The 25,671-nt window shown below is 41.2% G+C and overlaps 1 protein-coding gene across 2 annotated transcripts in view; it reads right to left on the bottom strand.

The window, feature by feature from the left end:
* The window catches only part of FTO (FTO alpha-ketoglutarate dependent dioxygenase), a 372,377-nt gene that overhangs the window by 235,480 nt on the left and 111,226 nt on the right, over positions 1-25,671 (bottom strand). For both annotated transcript variants that reach the window (XM_027618868.2, XM_027618869.2), the window contains exons 3-4: positions 18,880-19,504; positions 3,910-4,053 (exon numbers count right to left, since the gene is read on the bottom strand). In XM_027618868.2, coding sequence (XP_027474669.1) covers positions 3,910-4,053; positions 18,880-19,504 — 769 coding nt within the window. The remainder of the gene's footprint in view (positions 1-3,909; positions 4,054-18,879; positions 19,505-25,671) is intronic.

Here is a 25,671-nt window from a genome sequence, read left to right on the forward strand (position 1 = left end):
CATCTGTGGCAAAGTAAATCATCCTACTCTGAGAAAGACCAGCGTGTATTTTTTCCCCCCTCTACGTGTATTTTGAAGTCCTGGTTGGAAAATTAGTGAAAATTGTAAATCTGTTTGCAAATCTGGTCATGTCTAACTCTGAGATTAGGGCAAAGATTCCAATTTAAAAGTAAAACCGTGACAACCCCGGTTAAGCGTGTCCTTAGGCACTGCCAGGAGGGCCTTGACTTACTTCCACAGGCAGCGGATTTATTACAGGCACCCGACACGTTCCCCATCAGACCCCCTGGAGTATTTACTTGAGACAGCAGGGTTCAGCCTGCACTTCCTCTGTAGACCAATATATTATTATAAATGGAGCTAAACTGTTTCCTTTTCATAAGTGCTATGAAGTTCAGATTTCAGGTATCAGCACACAGCCGAGGTCCCTCCACAGGGCTCCTTGTAGGATTTGGATTCTAAAAAGTAAAGAGAAAAAAGGCAGCAAGAGACTACGGTTGCTTTTATTTTTGCCTGATTTTATTTAAGAGGAGATGGAGGAAAGCTCCTTTTAGAAATTGATTGCGACATCTTAATAAAGAAAAGAATAATTTTCTTTAATAACAATAAATAATAAAGAAAATACATTCTAAATGAATATATTCTAAAAGCACACTTTGGGTACACTGTGCCGTGCCTGGCCCAAATCAGTAAGTTACCAGCTATTTCCGCTGGATCTGAACACAGGAGCTGGGAAACCAGGAACGGGTATTAGGTCTTGGGTATCAGCTCCCATAAAATAATAGCGCTTGCTTCGGTTTATCACCTACAGTAGCTAAAGGGACAAATGTATATTTAAAAATGTATATTCATTATAACATACAGTATTTTTGTTATTAATCTATTTCTGAGGCAAGAGAAACATAACTTTAAAAAGACAGGGAAAAGAAAGAAGCACACAGAACACTCTTGTCATCTTCTTCTCTTTCCTTCCTGAAAAATTTAGTCTTAAGCCTTTAGGTGAAGCAGAGGCATCACGGTGAGGGAGAGACAGGAGCCCAGTGTGGGGGTCAGCGCCCACACAGGAGGAAGCGGGTAGTTTGACGTGGGTGTCAGAGCCCAAATGGGACAAAAGAACAAGTTCCAATCCACACACCCTACTAACTGTGTAACCATGGCTATGTCACTACATCAATTTAACCTGAACTGATTCTTGTGCAATTTAACGATCATCTACTTTTTAGTGTTATGGAGATGATTAAAAGAATGCTTGACTTGTTGTTGGTCCCCAGTAAATGTGGTTATTCACATACTATTATTCCAGATACACATATGTACAGAAAAAAGACTGAAAAAGAATATACCAAGACAGGTATGAATCTGATTTTTATATTCTTCTTTCATTTCATACTTTTCAGTGTTTCTTTTCTCTACAATGAACATGTATTTTACTTTCATAATCAGAAAAGAACACACAAGATGTTCTTAAATAAATGGATGGCAGATGAACTTCTAAACTGTATATTTACTATTTCTACATGCAGAAAATTAATATAGCAATTTAGAATGGCACCAAATGACTCTCACTTCTTTTAAAGATACAAACTGCTAACAGAAACTCGTGAACAAAGTAACCAAAGGCAAGTGGTTTATTGGCTGAAACTAAAACCCATTTATACTCAAGGTAAATATCCACATCTGGGTGATACATTAAAAAATGAGTTATAGGGGCGCCTGGGTGGCTCAGTCGTTAAGCGTCTGCCTTCGACTCAGGTCATGATTCCGGGGTCCTGGGATCGAGCCCCGCATCAGGCTCCCTGCTCCGCGGGAAGCCTGCTTCTCCCTCTCCCACTCCCCCTGCTTATGTTCCCTCTCTCGCTGGGTCTCTCTCTGTCAAATAAATAAATAAAATATTTTTTAAAATTAATTAATTAATTAAATAAATAAAAAATAAGTAATGATCTGTGACCTACAAACGATGCTCGCCGATGGAGCAGAGACTTCAAAATAAAAACTAAGTTCACGAGGCAAGCAGGAGAGTGTCTCAGGAGGAGATGACCTTCAGCCTAAAAATGTTCCCACACAGAGATTTCAGTGTAATGGAATAAAGTCGAAATGGTCCCTTTTAGAGCAGGAAAAGCACTACATATGAAACCTGCAAACCACCCTAATCCCCTGTACCAACCCAGTCACCTTAGGCAAATTAGTTAAGAAAAGAACAATCTCCATACCATCTCCCTCACAAGCTTGTTTGCAGAGTGAATGAGGCTGCTTATGTGAAACTGAATCATAAACTATAGAGCAACATGCAAATGGAAAGCAAGAGATGCAGGGCTTGCTTAGATCAGCGTTCAGCAAAGGTGGTAATCAGCCCATGAGAAGAGCTGAAGAGGTAAAGGGACACAATGTTAAGCACCACTGAATCATACACACCATGGGAAAGTAATTCCCTACATAATGATCTTCCCATCTTGCTGCTGACAAGGAGAAAGTCTCTGATTGGTACCATTATACAGTTAACACCTCTCTAACAGTGACAAGTATCTCTTTTAACAAAGACAGAACAGGACTCCGGATCTTCAGCCAACAAAAGTAGCAGGTCCTTAATACTGTTTCACTTTCTCTCTATATTTATAAACCTCTTCTAATTATAAACCTAGTGATACTGGTCTTCCGCTTAAGATAGTGTTATAAAATCTCCTTCTAAAGTAAATCCACTTCAGTGAAAAAAAGTGAATTTATTTAGAGAAAAATATTACGTAAGTAACAGTCCAGGTAGCACAGGGATATGGTGAGAACCTTGAAGCTGACATGTAAATGCCTGAAATTTGGAAAATGCTTAATGACTTAGTGACCTAAAGAGCTAATCCAAACTCTGATTTTCTAGAAGGCAAGGACCAAGTTTTATCCGTCCATCCAGAACCTTACACAGCATGGAGAACATAGCAGGCCCTCTACATACACTCGGTTAATTGAGAATAATTCTTCTCATAAATGTCCACTTTGAGCCTTGGGGCTCCCCAGTTCTAAAGCCAATATGACTAGACCCCCCCGCCCCAGGCAGGAGTAAGAAAGGATACCATCTCTATGCTGTGCGTTGGAAAACAATAGAAAGTCCAGACCCCAAACAAAACAGAGCAAAGAGCCAAAAACAAAAGTTGCAAAAATGCCACAGCATTGTGGATTAGCCTAAGCACAGCTGAAATCCTGCTCCCAAAGAACTCAGGGACAAGTGGAAAGAAAGGCCCTGTGGTCAGGTCAGCCACTCCTGAGAAGAAACTAAATTCAAATCTGAAAAAACTTTCACTAAGAATTTATATACAGAGGGAAATCATTTTACTACCTCACACTAATAAGCTCATTTGGATGATTGAGTAACTCTGAGGAAAAGTCCTGGAAACTCTTTAGCACATTTGGGGAACTCCATAAACAATCAGAATGGGGGAGAAAAAAAAAAAGCAACTTTTACAAATGAGCAATACCTAGAAAAATGAGGGAATAAAAACAAAAATACTAGTTCCATGTAGAAGAGTCACTATCGCTATATAATACCTAAAAAGCTTCTTTCAAAAGACACATTCTAAGGGCCCCTGGGTGGCTCAGTCTGTTAAGCATCTGACTCTTGCTTTCAGCTCAGGTCATGATCTTATGGGTCGTGAGATCAGAGCCCCACGTTGGGCTTCCCGCTTGGCAGGGAGTCAGCTTGGAGAGTCTCTCCCTCTGCCCCTCCCCCACTCTCACACACACACACACACACACACACACACACACACACACACACACACACACACTCTCTCTCTCTCTCTCTCTCTCTCTCTCTAAAATAAATAAATAAACCTTAAAAAAAAAAAAGATATATTCCAAATATGTAGCCAGTAATCTAAACTTAAGACACCAGAGTATCAATATAGTTTTGACCCTCCTAATTACCAAGCATGAAGTAGCAGTCTCCTTGGTGAAGGGGTATTGCCAAGCCAGGAGTCTCTATGTCCCACGAGATCTTAAAACCGACATGCCAAGTATCAGGGTCTCTGCCTTCGAGCTGAGGGTCATCCTCACTTTCCTCTTCTGGGCCTGTTAAAAAGAGAAGAGTGGGATCAGAAAGGAAATGTCTCCTCTCAGGTTCTGGGTTTTATAATCATTAGCTCAGGAATAATTAAGTTTTAACAAAATTAACAAAATTAAATTAATTTAACAAAAAAAGGATAGGAAGTGAACTATATCCTTTTACATCATATTTTTTTTAAAAAACACATTCTTTCAAATATTTTTTTATTCTTTTTCTTTTATTCTTTTATTCTTTAATCTCTAACTCTTTTATTCTTTAATCAAAAAAATCTTTAAGTGATGAGGAAATAACCACAGATACCAAGAACACTAAAAGATGATTTATTCAAGTCCACACAAATAAATTAGATAATCTGGATTAAATGGACAGTTTTTTAGGAAGATATTAACTACCAAAATCATCCCCAGAAGGAGAGAAAAGCTAATGAAACCATAAAAAGATAAAGATAAAGAACCATCTCTTAGGAAAACGTAAGTGTCAAGAGTTTCAAAGAAGAATTCTACCAAACAATTAAGGAGTGGGTTATTTCCATATACTTTAAATTTTTTAAGAGCATAGAAAAAGAAAAGTTTCCAAATTCTTTTCATGAAGACAGAATAATATGTATCAAAATCCCAAACGAAAACACACACATACAAATCTCACATCTGAGAATCAATGCCAAATTCTTAAATATAGGGAAACAGCACCCAAATCCAACAGCATATTAAAAGAATAACATTCCATGACCAAGTAGAACTTATCACAGGAATACAAGGATAGTTCAATATGCAAAGGCTTACACTTAAAATTCATCATATTCTTAGATAAAAACAAAGAGTCACCAGAGATACACAAAATATTCAGTAAAACACATCCTTCCATAATCAAAACATCAATAAAATAATAAGCGGCCAGGTTCCTTAACACAATAAAATACAGATCTCTCTCAACCACAAAGCCAGCATCATTATTTTAATAGGGAAACATTAGAAATCTTCCCAAAGTTAAGAATTAGGAAATAATGTCCTTTATCACCACAATGACTCATCACTACTCTGGAAGGAATGACCAACACAAGTGTGCTCTCTGGAGTTGCATAATAAATGAGCCATAATCAGACAAAAGAAAAAGTTTGTTTTTTTCTCATAAGAAAAGGTGTTTTGCAAATAATATTATTATTTATCTGCTAATCAAGCAGGAAAAATATATCCCAAGCAATAGTCAAATTAAGAAAATGTCAGCTACATACCATACGATCCAGCAATTGCACTACCGGGTATTTACCCCAAAGATACAAATGTAGGGATCTGAAGGGGCACGTGCACCCCAATGTTTATAGCAGCAATGTCCACAATAGCCAAACTATGGAAAGAGCCTAGATGTCCATCAACAGATGAATGGAAAAAGAAGATGCGGTATATATACACAATGGAATATTATGCAGCCATCAAAAGGAATGAGATCTTGCCATTTGCAACAATGTAGATGGAACTAGAGGGTATTATGCTGAGTGAAATAAGTCAATCAGAGGAAGACAAGTATCATATGATCTCACGGATATGAGGAATTTGAGAAACAAGACAGAGGATCATAGGGGAACGGAGGGAAAAATGAAACAAGACGAAACCAGAGAGGGAGACAAACCATAAGAGACTCTTAATCTCAGGAAACAAACTGAGGGTTGCTGGAGTGGTGGGGGCTGGGAGGGATGGGGTGGCTGGGTGATGGACATTGGGGAGGGTAGGTACTATGGTGAGCGCTGTGAATTCTGTAAGACTGATGAATCACAGATCTGTACCTCTGGAAAAAAATTTTTTAAAAAATGCATATTAAAAAAAAAGAAAATGCTAGCTACAAATGTGTGCATATTAAAACATCCAACAAGATTCTTAAACGTGTATTGTCTATAAGAAAAAAAACTTAAAAATATTATTGAAGGACACAAAAACTTAAACAAATGTAAAGACATATTACGTTGTTGGGATGTAAAATTGAACACCATGGGAATGTCAGTTCTCCCTAAATTTGTCTATAAATTTGACACAAACCCAATAAAAACACCAACAGGATTGATTTTTAGTTAAGTGGGGTTGGTAACTAGACAAGCTGATTCTATAAATCACAGGGAAATATAAACAAGCAAGCATAGCCAGGGAAATACTTTTTAATATATAAAGAGCTACTACTGCACATCAATAAGATAAAGATCAATACTCAAACAGAAAAATGGGCAAAAGTTATGAAGACAGAACACATAAAAGGAAATAAGTATGTAAACATTTAAAAGATGTTCAAACTTATTCATATAAGAGAAATTCATATTAAAGCCATAACAGATATTTTTAAGCCATCAGATCAGAGAAGATCAAACACTTTGATAAATAATAATATCAGTAAGAGTATAGCAAAATGGCATACTCACACTCTCTGTAAAGAACAATCTGATGATACTTATCAAAATTATAAATGCATAAACACCTTGAACTTTGAATGTATCCTCAAATTCCTACTTGCGGAGGTTGCAAAATGACTTTTGAGGAAGGATGTTTATTGTACCACTGTTTACAAGAGCAAAAGATCAGAAATAACCTAAATAGGGGTGCCTGGGTGGCTCAGTCAGTTAAGCATCTGACTCTTGATTTCGGCTCAGGTCATGACCTCAGGGTCATGGGATCGAGCCCCGAGTCAACCAGGCTCTACACTGAGTATGGAGCCTGTTTGGGATTCTCCCTCTCCCTCTCCCTCTGCCCCCACTCACGTGCATGCACGCATGCCCACGCTCTCTCTCTCTCAAGAGAGAAGGAAAGGGAGGGAGAGAGAGAGGGAGCAGAGGGGGAGAGGGAGGTAGGGAGGTAGGGAGGAAGGGAGGAAGGAAGGAACCTAAATATCCATCAATAAGTTTCTGGTTAAGTAAATTACAAAATGTGCAGGCAATAAAACAGTATGTAACCACTAAAAGTAATATGACTATGCATGATACAAAACTATCTGATACATTTTGAAAGAAAGAAACTGACAGGCTATAATCTGTATAAAAAAATACAAACATATACACACAGGTATGTATATATGCACAGGTAATATTCTAGAAGGATATTCTATTCTAGAAGGATACTCAAGACTGACTTTTCTGGGAGGAGAACAACGTGTCTGGGGTACAGTGGGGGAGAGACACGTAAATGAAGTGAAAGGCATACAATGTGATCCGCCTACATGAACATTCCTGCAGGGATTGCCCTATATAAAAATTTATAATGTAAGTTCATTTACAAAATATTTATTAAGCACTTACTATATATGAGGCACCGACCTGGGCACTTGGGCTCTATCAATGAATGAATCAAAGAGCTTTGCCCCAGTGGAGCTTTCTTTCTAGTGAAGTTATAAATGTTCATCACTGATTACTAGAAAAAGGACAGTTTAAATTCCATTAGAAGCTAGATTCCGGTCTTTAAGGGGAGTGTCCATTTTTCTGTTTCACCCATATTTAGAGCCCTACTAACTGGCACATAGAAGGCATTCAATTGTACTTAACTGCTTACTTAAAAACAAAATGCTCTGTTTACAGCCATTTACAGTCCTTTCTGGGCTTGATGGCAGGAAAAAAGAAAATGTTAATTGAGGGGGGTAAAAAAAAAACCCGCAAATTAAGGCAAATAACATAATAAAGCATTACACTGCTCATTTAATGTAGGTCTTAATAGTAAAGAAGTTTAGAGAAGGGACAGGTTTAGTGAAGCTTAGAATGGGTAGAGCAGAATTCTTGGAGAAGATCAAACTTGAAAGACCATACTTGTCTTCCCCAAAGGGAAGAGTAAGAAGTGATAAAGGAAGACAAAAAGTTGCGAAGTTCCCTGTGATCACAATGGGCAATGAAGCATGTTTCACCTAGAGCATATCATGCTCACGTCACACACACAATCCAAAAATATGTGCATCCCGGATGGCACATCTCCATATATGGAATTCCTAAATTCTGAACATGTTACGCTACAATAACTGTGCATAAGGGTCAAAGGCAGTAAAAGAAGGGGAAAAAAGGAGGAAACCCCCTTTATAACTATTCACATTACTTTGCACAGGTATGGTGGGTAAAAAAACCAGACCAGAAATCCAAGTTCAGGGAAGGAATGCTACTAAATGACCTTTAAGGACACATCCAACTTTGGATATTCTTCAATTCCTTAAGTTTGAATCTGAAATCTGATATTGCCACAGGGCACCTGGGTGGCACAGTCGGTTAAGCGTCCAATTTTCGGTTTTGGCTCAGGTCATGATCTCAGGATTGTGGGATTGAGCCCTGCATCGGGCTCCACACTCGGCAGGAGTCTGCCTGAGTTTCTCTCTCCCTCTCTCTCTCCCTCTGCCCCAACCACGCCCACCCCCCTTCTCTCTCTCTAAAATAATATATAAACCTTTAAAATCTGATATTCCCATTTGAACAGAATCTTACCCTTTTTCTTCCTATTTGTTATTTCTGATACATGTTTTCGCAAGCATTCTTTAGTTAGGAGCAACTTTTAGCAAGTATTCTTTAAGAATAAAGTCCTACAGTAAAAAGTGTAAAGTCATTTTTCTACGTTAATCCCAAAAATATTTAACAGAGAACCCTCTAGAACAGGAATGACAAACACCTTACATATCAGAGGACACAACTCATTCACTGGTCATGGCTTTTGTGAGCCCTGGTACAGAATTATCCTGAATTTTTCTCCAAGCTAGCAGGAAAGAGTGATATCATCCATTACTGATATCTGTCATTGGCACTAGAAGGGGGAGTTAGCAGCGGCAAAACAGGTATTTGCCATCCGATCCGCATCTGATGGCATTCTCTAGGCATGTCCTATAATACACAGTTAAGCCTGAAAATTCTGGAATTTGCAAAACTAGATCTTAACGACCAGAAAAGGGCCCACAAAAGGTGTAAACTTGACCTGCACTACATTTTCTTAACAAAACTAAGTTAGCTGCCAACTGAGATAAGTGCTTTGCATAAAAACACAAATGTCCAGCTATTCTTAAATTACAAGGTCTGGTATCCCTGAGCCAGTGCCAAGCTAAGAAACAGCTGCCCCTTTTAGACAAGGCATGTGCTCTCTGCTAGTGGCTGTCCCCATCAGCCACTTCCCTCACTGGCAGTACCTGCCTGGCCCCAACAGGCATTTACATCTTTGGAACTTTGTTGGAGCCGGTAGGCAAACCAGGCCTATCACCAGCTTATACAAAGTAACTGGAAGACAGTCACGCCCACTCATTTCCCCGCACCGTCGGAGGCTGAACAGCTAAGACACAGAAGACACAGACCGTAGGGCCCACAAAGCCAAAAACACCCATCGTCTGGCCAGCCCCTTACTCAGAAAACGCTGGCCAAGTCCTGCTCTAGGGTCCTGATATTTGTGATTTGACAGAGATTGTCTACTGCACGTGTTAGCAAGGAAGCCAGCCTGAATAAAATAATAATGATGTCAGGCGATTAATACTAGCATACAACATAATAAAGCAAATTAATGCTAAATTATTTGATAAGCAGATCAATTTAGCAAAAGAATACTGCTAGGCAAAATCATATGTTTATATTTGTGATACCCTAGGGCTTTTGGCGGCTTCCTTCTGGAGCACCCTAATGATAACTGAGGTAGCAAGGGGAAAAGGAATAGAAATACCTTAAGAAGGTTTTTCATATGTCTCTCTCTGGTGAAATCAACTCTGACTGAACTTTAAAAAGAAATGGTTTCTAAATTACAATGACAGTGATGCTGTTGTGGTTTCCAGCCAGTGACTATGGCTATTCTGTGGTTTCCAGCCAGTGAGTATGGCTATTTCTAAGCCACTGAGTATGGCTATTCTGCTTCACAGGCTAATGGGCTGCTTGACAACTCTCCCCTCTATCTGCTATTCCCCCACCCCCTCGTCCCAATAGGGCACAAATAAAGCCCGGAACGACAAACAGAGACAGTAATTGCAATCAGTGTTTCCTGATGTCTCCCATAAATCTAGCACCTTTGAAATGTGCTCATTAAAATAAGATTTTCTTGAGGGTTTGTTTCCCCCTTGGGCTGGGTACAGAGGAGGGAGGGAAGCTGTTCATCTGATCAATTTTTTATCACATAAGTACAGTGCTGCTCACTTTCTCAATAAAAGCAACTTCCAATTATCCATAGCAACTGCACCTGATTACTCTTGCATGTTATTCTGGAAACAAGCAGAGGCAAGAAGTTCCTACTTGCCTTTCAACCTCAGTAACACTGAAAGGACTGTGCGTGTCTCAAGTGTGTTTGATGCATTCCGGGCTCCCACTAACCAAACTGTTCAAGAAGTAAAAGATGTAACAAAATACAAAAGAATGCGAAACTTAAATGTCAAGTTTACAATACCAACTCCCTGCCCCAATTAACCAATTTGTCTTTTTTATGCTAACTAGTTTTTGAAGAACAATTAATTCCCATTTGGTAAAAGATAAAGTGCCATCAAATATTTGGTTTGTATTTTTCAAGCTGTATGCAACCACTGTCATAGAGGAAACAAAGACAGAAACCTGAGCATGAAGGATGAGATGACAGTTCCAATCAAATAAAATACATCGCTGGAAATTTTGTACATTTAATAACATATACCATTAATACTGTATGTCAATAATTTCCCTGATGTGTAAATATATGTTCATCATCACCACACATTAATAGCCCGATTTCCTATTTCCTAGTCCCTTGGCCAAGTGCTAAGATTTCTAAGACTCTGGCCTCGGCAATTATATTCTCTGTTTCCTTTGCCCCATACGCAGAAGGGCTTCAGTAGCAGGTCCCTTCCTATCCATGTCCCAGATCTTGAGGCAGGAGAAACCCAGAAGGTGCAGCTAGTCAGCTCGTGTACAAAACCTCATGATGCTTTCTCTCTCCTGTGCTAATTTGTGATAGTCCAGTGTCTGGGATGGAGAATCTGTTTTGAAAAAAGGGAGAAGAGTCAGAAGGTTAAGAGGGTGTGAGGCTGGGAAGATACCTTCTGGGGAGGGAAATGGCAAGATAGATGTACAAGAACATAATTAATTCTTTAAAATTGCAAGTGTATCACGCGAATGACATACAATTACAAGAGAAGAGGTTGGAGGGGTGGGGGTCGGGGGGCAGAGGCCAGGACACTTTGCGAACCACAGTAAGAAATTTAGACTGAGGGCATAGGTCTTTTCATAGACATGAAAGACTTTTTCATAGGTCAGATCTGTTTTTCAGAGTGATCCCTCTGGAAGGTAGACACTTTTGCGTGCAGACCTTGTGTAATTTTTCTGGACAGGTTTCCAAAGTAATGGCAAATGGCATAAGCCCGAGAACATTTGGGAAACACTCCTGAAGGGCATGTCCCTAAGGAAAGAAGCGTTCGCCAAGGAGAAGCTGCCTGGGAGCCTTCTGCAATTTAGCAACGCTTTCCTTGATTGGGTGAAGAACAAACAGTCAAGCCTGCTGCTGACTTAGAGCAAACTCCCTCCCAGCCACTGAGGAATGAATGGTCTGAAGAAATGAATTCAGAGACATTTGGTGGGAGGAGGGGGGGGGAGGCTCATCAGTCCCAGCTCATAGTCTTTAAGAAGCTGGAAGCTGCTCTCAGATGCCTCGAAACAAGCAATTCAGGACAAGCATAGTCCCTTGACACAGACAGATTATAAAATTAATCATATATTTTCTGGGATTTCAGGAAAATGTTGCAAACCCTTTCCCAAAAAGTCTAAAGCCTTTCAACATGATGTGTGGCTCTGTCAGCTTTCAGATTAAGCATTTGAAAAAAAAAATTAAGATATAAATATTCACATACATAGGAAAACCTTATTATATCATGTTTCATGGACTTGGTGGGGGGAAGCAAAAGTGAGAAAAGGAGAGAAAAATTGTTCTGGGGGCTCTTAGCTAAAGCTTCAAAACCATTACATTATCTGAAGTAAAATATGAAATGGGAAAAGGAAACAGAGATACTTCTCAAACAATACATTCTACAAGCCAGACCTTCTAACAATAGAGCTTATAACTCTTTGGGTAGCCTCAGGAAAGGACAGAGTGATAGAGATTTACAAGAAACCTTCACACTGTAAATAACATAGAAGATCAGAACCAAACTGGATTAACCGAAAGAGGATAATTATTTGTTCAGCTAGCTTCAAGCAAAGCTTTACCCAGAGTTCAAAGCACCTGTCCAGCACCCAGTTTTTGTCCTTCTCAAAGCTCGTAAAAAAGCTATGTGGCCACAACAGCTGGGGGAAGGCATTTGGGGGCCATGAGAAATTTGCTTGCCCCAAGGGAGGAAGGCAATAGCTTAAGAAGAGCCAAAGGATGAAGGGAAAGAAACTGGAAATTGACCCCGCTATTCATCGTTGAAATGAGGTCCACTGGAAGCCAGTGAGACCTCTGGGCTTCCTATTAAGTGAGATAATTCTTTTTTTTTTTTAATTTTTTATTGTTATGTTAATCACCATACATTACATCATTAGTTTTGGATGTAGTGTTCCATGATTCATTGTTTGTGCATAACACCCAGTGCTCCACGCAGAACGTGCCCTCTTTAATACCCATCACCAGGCTAACCCATCCTCCCACTCCCCTCCCCTCTAGAACCCTCAGTTTGTTTTTCAGAGTCCATCGTCTCTCATGGTTCGTCTCCCCCTCCTTACTCCCCTTCATTCTTCCCCTCCTGCTATCTTCTTCTTTTTCTTTTTTCTTAACATATGTTGCATTATTTGTTTCCGAAGTACAGATCTGTGATTCAACAGTCTTGCACAATTCACAGCGCTCACCATAGCACATACCCTCCCCAATGTCTATCACCCAGCCACCCCGTCCCTCCCACCCCCCACCACTCCAGCAACCCTCAGTTTGTTTCCTGAGATTAAGAATTCCTCATATCAGTGAGGTCATATGATACATGTCTTTCTCTGATTGACTTATTTAAGTGAGATAATTCTTGATCTTTTTAAATTAAGCCTGGTTAGGCCAGGTATCTGCTATTTGCAATCAAAAGAATCCCAATTCTAAACAGATAACCGTAGATGCAGAAATCAGAGTTATTGTACAGTTGCCAGAATGTAGATGAACAGCATAAACCACTCAAAACTAAAAATACTAACTGTAGGCAAAAAATACTTACTCTTCTACCATTATATGCACATACAAAGGACACAAACCATACCTTCAAGGAGCTTACAATTCTAGTTGATAATTTAAATATGCACAAAACTAATGTACAGCCTCAGAAGGCAGGACAGTGCTTACTGCTGGGGGAAAAATACAGTGGAAAGGAGCATTTCTGGGGTGCTAACATAAATGATGTCATTCAGTAATAAGGAATTAAATTGCCCAATTAATGTCCTAGACAATAAAGCTTGTTCCACTCCAATCTGTCCTCATCTCCTACTCATCACATGAATACATTGTTAAAAATTCAGCCATTCTTGGGGAAAATATTTGCAAGTCACGTATGTTAAGAGATTAATATCCACAACATATAAAGAACTCCTAAAGTTCAACAACTAAATAAACAACAAATTCAAAAATGGGCAAAAAACTTGAAGAGACAAGGGCGCCCGGGTGGCGCAGTCGGTTAAGAGTCTGACTCGGGTTCAGCTCAGGTTGTGATCTCAGGATTGTGGGAGAGAGCCCCGTTGGGCTCTGCGCTCAGCACAGAGTCTGCTTGGGACCCTCTCTCTCCCTCCACCCCTCCTCCCCCTAAAATAAATAACTAAATAAATCTTAAAAAAAAAAAAAAAAACTTGAAGAAATATTTCTCCGAAGAAGATGCATGAATGGCCAATTAGCACATGAAACATCATTAATCATTAGGGATCACCCAAGGGGCAGGTAGAAACTTCTGGGGATAATGGATATATGTTCACTATCTTGATTATGGTCGTGTTTTCACAGGTGTGTTAAAACTCATGAAACTGTAAACTTTAAATATGTGCAGTTTGTTGTATGTAAGTTATACCACAAGGAAACTATTGGGGGAGGGGGGGAATCAGCCGTTCTCCTTGGCTGGCCTTCCCTTGACAATTGGGAGATGGCACTACGGGTCTTCTTCTCTCACCAGCACTTAACATGACATCGTACGAACATTCCTCATCGCCTCCGCCTCTTCTAATCTGGCCCACCCTCTCTACTCTGGATTACGACAATAGCCTCCTTGTCCTGCTTCCAGCGCTGCCTCCCTTCTTCCACTAGAAACCACAACGGCTCCTATCTCACGCCATGCCCCGGACGAGCCGAGGCCCTTCTGTTAAAGTATTGCTTCTGTAAGAGCTTCTGCCCACTCTGCACCCCTAGTCTTTCCTCTCTGTCTTCATTGCTGTTGTTCCCCCTCTTCTCTCACTCAATTCGATCCGTGCTTGCTGCTTCTGAAACATCTCAACATCATGTCCCATCGCTGGGCCTCCCATATTCCCTCTCCCCCACAAGGCTGGTCCCCTCCCGCTCACTCTCTCCTTCCAGTCTTAGCTCGAACATGACCTTCAAAAGGAAGCCTACTTTCCTATTTAAAACTGTACACCTGTGCATCCCCTTTGCGTACAACCTTCTTGTTTGTTTGTTTGCTGTCTCTCCTTGCTAAAACATAAGCTCTGTGAGGGCAGGGATTTTTGTTCGTGGCTATATGCTCAGCATCTAGAAGAGCACTTGGCAAAAAGTGGCTGCTTACTGTTCAATGCATATATAATTCCATGGGGATTAAATGTGACTTAGACCACCAAACAGGTTTTACTGAACAAAGTAAGTGACTTCACAAATAACAGGGGCACCTGGGTGGCTCAGTCGGTTGGGCATCCAACTGCTGATTTCAGTTCAGGTCATGATCTCAGGGTTATGAGGTGGAGCCCCACGTCAGTTGGGCTCCACACTCAGTGGAGAGACTGCTTCAGTTTCTCTCTCTCCCTCTCCCTCCGCCCCTCCCCCCTTCGCTTTCTAAAATAAATAAATAAATCTTAAAAAAAAATTAACAGCACATGGCATGAAAAAATGAAACAAAGTCAAATGAGCTTTGAGACCTCAGACAGGGATGCCGGGGAGACGTAGGAAAACATTAAATATCACAGCATTTTTAAAAATTATGAATGCTCCCACCCCCTAGCTGCAGTTACGATCTAACCTTTCATGCTTTCAAAGATGAGCTAAGGAATATGAAGCTACTCACTTCAAAGTCAAAGTAAAGTATGGTAATGAATTTCTATCCGTAAAAGAATTCAACTTTTCCTGAGTCAAAGACATGAAATGGGAGTCCTAGAATTCCAAGAAAATTATTACAAAGTCCCTGCTTTCTTATCACATACTCAGCAGGAATCATGGATTGGCCTCTCTCCCCTTTCCTCCTTTGCCCTTCCTAGGAAATCTGGAAAATAATATCAAGAATCTGCAATATTTGGCACTAGTTAAAATTCTTAAGAATTGTCTTTCCTATAAAGACAATGTTGCAGAAAATGTTTCCTTCCAAATGTACGAAAAACAGTAACCAATAATTATTTACCTGATCCTTTTGAAGCTATTCCAGTCAGAGAACAAAGTGTAGGACTACATTAAGCAATGAGTTGTTAATGCCTTCCCTGATAAAATTTGTGCATGTATATGTACATATGTTCGGCATTTGGGGGGGGGGGGTTGTTTGTTTTTAACATCTAGGAGTAACAAGCAATTGCCAGCAAAGCTAGCATAGGAAATCCAATACTCTGCCAATTTACACACGATTCCCTGAAGCCATTCCTGATTAAATGTTGTACCATTTCAATCTTCTTACGGGGGATATCTATTAACTAGCACTGCTTGTGAAGCCAATGAATTTAGTATATAATTACACGTATCCTATACAAATTACTTCTCAATGACCTCTACTCACAGAAATAAACCAAAGAGGGATGACTGGCTCATTATAAATCTACAGAAAGATTTCACTGGGAAAAGGTATTGAGAGCAAAGTCCTGAAGGATCTTAAGCTTCACCTGAATTTAATTTCAGCAGGAAGTAATCTCTTCTGTTCTGAACTCTCAGTGCATTTTACATGAACTCTTTGTGGCACATAACACTTTTCTGTCGCTAGGGAACTATGTGACCTTGAACAAGTCACTGCCATTCTCCCCGCCTGAGTGTCTTCATCTGTAAAATGAGATGCTTGAACAAGGTGATTTCAAGTCTCCTCCAGATCTCACATTTCCTGATGGCATAATTATAATCACAGAAGCACACTTTACCCATCCTTTCAAGGCAAGCATGGGAATTTGATTTACCTCTAGAGCCTCCCTACTGTCTAGAACAGCCAACTGAATTTCCCTTAGCAACTGCTCAGCGAACGCATTCAGGGACTCTGAAAACAGTGCCGTCACCTGAAATTCCCATTCTCTTCGCCACCCTCAACCCTTCCTAAGCCCGACCGTGACTGTGACCCAAATGGCTCTCTTCGAGGCCACCCTTACCATACCTCTGGCAGAATTACAGGGAGGCCAGAGAAGTAAACATACCACTTGTCACCTGGAAGAAATGCACCCACCCAAAAGTTTCAAGGCACATGCTTTGTAAACCATCTGACTCAACATCACACACACAACTGGAGGCCTAGAGAGAGGTTCCATTTCATAGAATAAGCTTATCTAATGCATTCCAATCACCTGAGAGCATGTGTAGGAAGCTACAAGCAGATGTTGCGGGGGGAGAGAAGCAAGGTGGCAGGCAGAAGAGGAGAGAATACAAGACCTGCTAAGGAGAAGAAGGAGAACATTCCCTTCACCTTTCCAGAGGGGGACATTTTAAAAACCCAAATCCCAGAGGGAACTATACTGCAAGAATAGGAAACATCTACTCATAGCTGTTAGGACTCTGAAGCCAGAATGTCTGGGTTCAAATCCCTCCTCTGCTGATTAGTAGCTGTATATCCACGGGAAAGTTAATCAACCCTCTGGGCCTCGGTGTTCTCAACTGTAAAATGACAATAGCGGCACTTCATTGGTAGGGCTGTTATAAAAATAAAACGGGTTAATACATGTAAAATGCTTATCCCAACACCCAGCACACAGTAGGTGCTCAGTAAATGAGAGCTCCCAGCGTTGCAGTTATTATTATTAGATAGAGTTCTGGGATTCTCTGGGATTTGTTCTAAGAGAACAAAGGAATCACGCTGCTCTTACAGATTCTAATTCTGCAGTTCCCTCCTCCAGATGACAGTTGCAAGGATAAACCTTTACGTATTTATGTATACTTGTATACTCTATCAGTCTTAACTACTGCCAACCACAGAAACCATTCATTCAAAATTTAAATTCCTTTCTGAACGATATTCTAGGTTTCAAAAAAGACTTGATCGCCCACGCTCTGAGAGTACAAAAGGACTACTAAACTGTAGGGCTGAGAGGAGGTGGGAGCACAAAGACATCTTTGTAGCAGTTTGAGCTATCACATACCACGGCCTCAACGGCCTCAGCTTCAGAGAGTTGCCTCCTTCAGAAGGAAACTAACAAACTGGATCCATTGTTCCTTAACATCAGAGTTCTTGGATGTGATCGTTCTTAAATCCCTGGCAACGCCTTAGTAAAGATCAGAGGATCTCAGTTCTTTCCATTAGGACAGCATCAAATCCCCTCCAAGCAATTTTCTTAGGTCAGCATCATTATTTGAGATGCCAGGGAAACTGGTGAAATTTCACCACTAAGCTAGTTCCCTGTTCCGGGCTGAAGACGTGAGGTAAAGCTAGAAGATATTTTAGCTGTCCTGACGAAATGTCCAAGATGGGGAAATGGGAAGAAATTTCAAGAGAATCATGAGAAATTCCTTTTTAAAATCCCTTTTATAAAGCAGTCATTTTAGTAAACAAAAAGCATACAAAGCGATAATGACAACCAATTAAAAGAAGTTTTCAGAAGGCAATGACCCTTAAAAGTTCCAGTTCGTTCCCTGATGGGATGTCTAGAACTCTGGTCTTCCAAGCATCTTTCAATAAACAGGTAGAAGAGACAAACAGACAAAAGAGCTAATACTGTGTCTTGTATTCCTTTGTCAAATGATCAGGCAAAGAACAAAGTCAGCAATGGTCACACTGTCCTGGATGTGTTCAACTGTCTTTTTATAACCCTGGGCTGAGAAACAATGGACACCCTAAACACACAGAAACTGAGCAACAGAAGAAGTAAAGTTCCAGGAGGCCACAAAAAGGTAGCCTATGATCTCTGTTCCAAAGGGGCCAGATTTCAGAAACTTTGAGAACAAGTTCGCCCACAGCACCCCTTTTAGGTCTAAAACTGCAGAGCTGATGGGGGTGGCTGGAGAGTTTCCTAAAAACAGAGGACTGTCTGCTTACAGAACCCACTTCAACGGTTTCTGGCAAGGAAGGACAGTAGTCAAATCTGTGTGAAGCCAAGAACAAGTCCATATTTGACAAATCACTCCCATCAAGACAGTGATGTCAGCCACAATAGAGTTTTTTGGCAAGACTGAAAATGTGCACCTGTGGGAACCTGGAAAGATTTGACAGATTTCTGTTTTCCCAGCCCTTTATCAGCACGTTAATTATCGCAACTGTACGGTGTACGCTGAGCTTTACAGAAAGGCAGCTGGCTGTGTGAAACCAAGATGCTGCTCTCCTGGGCATGAGAAGGACACGCCGCCAGGAGTGCTCACACACGGAAATGTTCGGTCTGAGTACAGTGTAACACTGAGCTAGACGGCACCAGCAGACGAGAAAGGGCTACACTCTGCAGATACCTGGGTGTGGCAAACCTAAGAAGGAGTCACGACACCCGTGTACGGACACACACACACACTCGCGCACACGCACGCCTCCCCAGCCGCCACAGCTCAGGTCACGTGACACTCAGGGCTGCGTCTTCACGGAGCAGACTGTACCTTCACAGCTATAACTGTACACGGCCACCGCCGACCGTTCCACCAGATTTTCATCGTGATGCCAGCTCACGGCCATTTTCCCCATGCCAAAATAAGGCTCCTCCTTCAGGTACGGCATTTTCTGGGGATCCATGAAATTCAACAGAGTGACGTTGTATGCAGCTCTGTTCTTAATGTCCAGCTCGTCTTGCCCGTCAAAGGACCCCAGCCCGACCCTGGGGAAATCTGGACCTATACACACCGGCACGGCATCGATATTAGCTTTCTCTTTGCAGGCGAGTTCCTCCAAAGCCTGGCTGGTCTCTGTCTGCAGGTAGTCGTTGAGCTTGAGGAAGGTCTGACAGGCAGCAGCAATACCCGCCTCGTCGTATTTCGGACTAGAGCCCTTCACTGGCCAGGGCACCGTAAAGAGCCTGGTGTTGAGGTACTTGTAGGTGCAGCCTGGGTTGCCGATGAGGATGCGAGAGACTGGGGTGAGCAAATCCTTGCCTTGGATCCTGACCAGGTCCCGGAAGAAGCAGCCATGCTTGTGCAGCGTAAGGAAGGCTTCTTGCACCTCCTTATGGAGCTCCTCAGGTACGCTGCCGGCTTCGCGGAGAATCAGTTTCGGGTATTTCAGCTGCCACTGAAACAAAACCAAAGCAAAAACATGTGTTCATGGAGAGCTAGGAGTTTCTCATTTCCAGAACTGTGATGCTTGGTCAGCGTTCGGAGGGGGCAAAAGAAACAACCGTCAGGTAGCATTTCTGAACAGGATCCGTATCTCTCCAGCCTCACACAGAAGGCTACGTGAAACGAATGTCACTGACTGTCCAAGTCAAGATTTTCAAGTCCCAACTCAAATCATTTATCTTTACTAGAAACAAAATAATCATCATCTGTGCTCTGATCTGCCAGTCTCCCTCTACAGCCACTTCTCCCTGCCCTCAATCTGTCTTCCAACCTTTGGCCCTCCAGACAACACAATTTTATTAATTAACTGCTTACTACCTATTTATTAAGTGCTTACCTAAGTGCCATGTATTATTCTAAATGATTTAGACACGTTGACTCCTTCACAGCTCACAGCTTTATGTGACAGTACTGTTACTGTCTCCGGTTTCTAAAGGAGATTCTGGAAGCACAGAGACATTTATGTAAACACTTGCCCACAGTCACATAGCTGATACCCAGTGGAGCTGGGATTTGAAGCCTCTGAGCTCGAGTCTGGTTCCAAGGCAGGAGGTCTGAACCACAAGATTGCCCTGCCTCCCAATAAATGACAAACTGGTGTCTGCTCTAATACTATCACTGAAGGAGAAATCACTTCTCGTTGGGAATTAGATACCAAGTCCCACGAACACTAGAGCCAGGAGAATTTTGCTTACAACAATAATACTAGAGCCCAGAATGTATTCAGCAAATGTTGAATAAAGGAGTGAATAAATGAGGTGTTCTACTGCGATTGAGAAAGTTGTGATCATTCTACTGGTGTCACTGGAGGAGAATACTTTAAGATGATCCCTCCTCTAATATGGAAATACATGGGTTTATTGTCACAGTGGAGGACTTAATTACCTATTCAGCCACCACTTCTGGCTCCTAAGACTTATGAATGGGTGATAAGCCAGAGTTCCCTGATTCTGTCCAATGAAATGGACTTTTTTTTTTTTTTTTAACCAAAGCACAGGATTTTACATTTACCCCTGTAAAGTTTAATCTGATTGGTACCTTCTCAGTACTGTACTGCCCACCATTTTTGAGACACATTCCTTCTATATCTTCATCAATGATTACCATTTATATGATAAACAGGGCAAGACCATTTATTCCTTCATACCTTTTTTTCATTCAATATATGTCTGCAGAGCACCTACCAAACACTAGACAGAGATAAGGTTCCTGCCCTCACAGAGCTTTCTACCAGATCAGGTAATAAATAAGGAAAAGCGATCTCAAATTGCATTAAGTACTAGGACAGAAACAAACCAGTGGGAAATCTGTCATAGATGAGGGAAGACTCTCTAAGGAGTTGGCATTTAAGCTGAGATCTTCAGGAAAAGGAGATGCCAGCCACGTGACAAGCTGGGGGGAGAGCTTCCCGGGGAAGGGACCAAAAACCACAAAGGTGCTGAGGAGGGAGACCAGACTGCTCTGGAGACAAAAAGAAGTCCAGTTTTACTAGAGGAGAAGAGCCAAAGGCAGAGAGACATGCGGTGGGGTTGAAGGGAAGGCAGGGGCTGGACCACACAGAGCCTGGGAGGTCAAAGTAGGGAATCGGGATTTGACTCAAAGTGTGCTAGAGGACCCAAGGGAAGGAGAGTAATTTGATTTACATTTTATAAAAATCACTCTTAGTTACAATATCGGGCACAGATTGGAAAGAGGCAAATGTGAAAGTGGAAATCCTGTTAGGTGCTATTACAACCATCCAGGAGAAAAGAGATGATGGTCTAAATGTGAGACAGAGATAAATGGACAGGTAAACTACATACTTTATAGGCAGAGCAAAAGGCAGTGCTTATCGACTAGATGTGAGGGGTAAAGAAAGGAAAGCAGGTCCAGAGGACCCTTAGATTTCTGGATTTAATAAATGAATAAACAGCTTACCATTTTTTAAAAAGATTTATCTATCTACTTGAGAGAGAGAATGCGTGCACGCTCAAGCAGGAAGGGCAGAGGGAGAGTGTCCGAAGCCGACTCCATGCTAAGTACGGAGCCCAAGATCATGACCCGAGCCGAAACCAAGAGCTGGACACTTAACCAACTGCACCACCCAGGCACTCCTCCTTTTTATTTTAAATAAAAAAGAGTGGGACAAAACAGGAATGCTAGGTGAAAGAATGAGAAGGAAGGAGGAGCTCCCTTTTGGAGCTGTAGCCATTAAGATACCTACGAAATCTTCATGAGAAGTGGTGCGGGGAGGTGGGGTGGTCAACTGCACAGACACACCTGGAAATCCAGGTGGCAGCTGTCAGCACACCTGTGGTTTTTAAAGGCCTGGAAATGAATGAGCCCTCCCAGGGAAATAGCATGAACACAGAAGGGGGCCCACGGCCATTTCCTGAGTCTCAGAGGAAAGGAGCAAAAGAGACCTTTGAGGGAGAAAACTAGGAGAGAGTATTAATGCAGAAGTGAAAAGACAGGAGCACTTCAAGGACGGAGTAGGCGACCACTCCTGGGAAGCCCAGTGAGATGAGGACAGACATGACCCCCGAGATGTGGCAGCGTGGAGGTCACTGATGACCACGACAAGAGCGATTTCAGCAGAGTGGTGGGGATGAGAGTCGGAGGAGAGTCAGCTGCGGATGGAATGACAGAGCAGCAGTGGAGGTGCCGTGCTTGACTGTCCATCTCAGAGGTCACGCTCTGAAGGGGAACAGAATAACACAGTTGTTGATGAAGGGCAACACTGGATCGGGGGACCATCTTCAGCACTGAAAGACGGGGGGGACACATCAGAGCTTGCCAGGATACTCCTGGGAAGAGGCTGATGCTGCAGGACATGGGGTGATTAACCACAGGCGCAAAATCCTTGAGTGGCCAGAGCAGGAGTCTCCCAATGGAAGTATGTGAATGACTGGTGGGGTTTGTATGGCAATCTGCCAGAGTTGGTGGGGGGAAGCTGGCAGAACCGTTTTGTTTTTAATCTAAAAAAAAAAAAAAAAAAAAATCAAGCTTTACTATGTGTACATGTATGTGTGTGATATATAAACACATATACAAGCATTTAATATGAGCTCTATTATAAAAGACACAGTATACAAGTAATACTTACATCTATTTAATGAATAACTATCCATAGTGTGCTGGAGTCACTTTACATCCCTTTGGGAAAGCCTAATGTGTACATCGCCTCACAACTGCACATTCAGTGACATGTTGGTAGCCTGAAATTGGCCATGGAGAAGTATTTACACCACAGAAATCAGGAAACACTAAAACTCGAGGCTGGTTTATTTTTTCCCAGACAGCCCATTCTTAAACACTTAGTAGGACCCCACTGTATATGCTTAAAATTTGTTACTGACAGGAGTATATGATCAAAAAACATTTGGATCGGAAGAAAGATCCTTCCTGTATCAGAATAAACTGGAAGGAGAAAGAAGATCTAAATTCAGAGAGGACTATAAACTTGATAACAGGCAAATGACTAAGTTTCAGGGAGTTTTTAGAGGGAGAGAGAGGGGAGCACTTCAATTTTTCACAGTGAAAATGCAAAACAAATCACTAGTTAAGAATGTGTGCTGGTCACGTGGGCTGCTTGCCAGATAGTTCTGGACTCCTCTGCCATCACCCAGCTTTTTGGACCCAATGTTGAATTATGCTTCCTAGCCCCCTCATGTTGGGTGAAACATGTGACTGTCTGTGTCCAGAAAAATGACGGCTGTCACTTCTAGCCTGGAGCACTTCAGGGAGAACCACACCCTCCAGAATGCTCTTTTTTGGCATAGTCACCGGCTAGTGGCTACGTGGATCCCTGAGTTACTACTTTCATGGGTAGTGATTTTCTGCCAACCCACAAATGACATGTAGAATGAGTAAGACATATTGCTGGGGGAAGCCACTGAGATTTGAAGGTTGTTTGTTACTACAGCATTATCTAGCCCATTCTGCCTGATCCAGAATGCAGGAAATAGAAGGTAAGCAGGAAGTCTATGTAGGCAGAAGAAAAATGAAGTCGTCAAGCCTGCATATGGAAAAATGACCTTACTAGGAAAGCGTGGTAGGATTGCCCTGCTTCTCAGAGTGCCTATCTGAGGTGTGTGATCATAAATTTAAAGTGACAGAAAGCAGAGTTATGTGGCACACCACTATGAACGGCCAGTGAGACTGTCAGGGATGCATTTAGGATTTATAGTTTCTATACTCGTTTATCCCATTTGAAAAATAAAAAGAGAAATATCATACTTCCTGTTTATGCAGCTCATGAAGACAGCAATCTAGTAAGCAACAACGGAATATTCTGGAGCCATGAGCAGTAACTCTAATTCTATCACTAAACTGGTTCTCTGAGCAAGTCCCAGAGGCCTCAGTATACTTGAAGCACATCTAACAGCAGCGGTCAAGAAGGAAATTTCTCAACAATTCTGGGTTCTTTAATCCTCGGTATAAAATATTAACGAAAAGTAAGATAATTCCCAAGAACTTTATTTGGGAACACACTCCCTCTGGGACTGAAAGAGGAGGAAGACTGGAGATAATATAGACACACACACACACACACACACACACACACACACACACACACACACAATCTACACACAGCTTGCGGCCATCATCAATATACAGTCAGGCTGGAGACTGCGGAAGATGGATTTAACACAGGGGAATAATAACTCTAAGGACCTGGGAAATTCACATAACCATATGAGTATCACATGTAAATACCTTGACTTTAAAAACAGCATTCTAAAAATAAAACAGTAATAATGACATGGGAAAGTAACCCACCCCCCATCCCCCGGATCTTTTTTTCACTGATCTCTCATGTCCTTTCCCCTCCAACCACATTGGCCTCTTCTCCTACAGGTCTCAAGAGGCCAGCATTCAACACCTCCCCTTCAGGGCAGGCTCTTCCTCCCAAATCTGTACCTGCCAGGCCCTTCTCATCCTGCAGGCCACTTTCTCCAAGAATCTTTCCCTGAACTTCCCCCACCTCAAATATATATCCCCCATTATCATTCATCACACACTTCTCAATCTATAACTACATATTTCTTTGAACTATTATTTGTTTAATAATCTCTCCTGCAAGACTGAATCTCCCAGAAGAAGGACATGGTAGCAGTTTTATTCTCCACTGTATCCCCAAGCCCTTGCCTGACTCCAATATAAGTGCTCAAGACTTGCCTCTAAGAGTAAGAGAATAAAAAAATCTAAGATTGATAGAAAACAGATTAGTGAGGGTCTGGGCCGGGAGTGGGAAAGAAGGCTGACAACTGCAAAAGGCAGGAGGGATCTTTTGGGGATTTGGAAATATTCTAAAACTCCTGTGGTGATGGTTATACAACTCGACAAATTTACTAAAAATTACTGAATTGTACCATCTTAAAAGGTAAATTTTATGGTATGTAAATTGTACATACAGCTCATCAATAAACTGTTTTTAAAAGATTGAGACATTCGAATATATAAAATTTTAAACTTTTAAACTTGTGCATAAAAAGAATTATAAAATAAAAAGGCAAACACTAACTAGAAATAACTATTTGTAATCTAGATAGCAAAAATGGGCTTAATATTCTTAATAAAGAACCTTTCCAAATTTAAATATATGTGTACGTACATATACATACATATATAAATATATATACACATATATAATATGTATTAACAGAGACATTCACACATAAATTAATGGAGAAGACTCTTAAATATAGAAAAAAATGAACTGCACTGAAGTCAGGAAAAAACATAAATTAACATAATTTGTATTAAATTATATTTAATTTGGTTTGCCTATAAAATTTGCAAAAAATAAAATTTTATCACAGTAATACACATTGCTGGTGAGGTAAAATCAAATATTCTGATAGTCTACAATTAGGAATGCAAATTATTGCAAACTTGCTTACGGCCAGTCGGGCAAAATTCACCAGAACCTAAATATGCTCATATCTTTCCATCCAGTAATCCTACTTCTAAGAACTTATCATAGGGAAATAATTAGAGAAATGTACCAAGACTATAAGGATATTCATCATACTGTTCTTTATAATAATTAAAAGCTGAAAACCACCAAAATGCCCAACAGGGGATTAGAGGTAAAATGGTATATTCATGTGATGGAATGCTAAAGTAACACACTTT

The sequence above is a fragment of the Zalophus californianus genome, chromosome 17 (genome assembly GCF_009762305.2).
Source record: "Zalophus californianus isolate mZalCal1 chromosome 17, mZalCal1.pri.v2, whole genome shotgun sequence".
NCBI lineage: Eukaryota > Metazoa > Chordata > Mammalia > Carnivora > Otariidae > Zalophus > Zalophus californianus.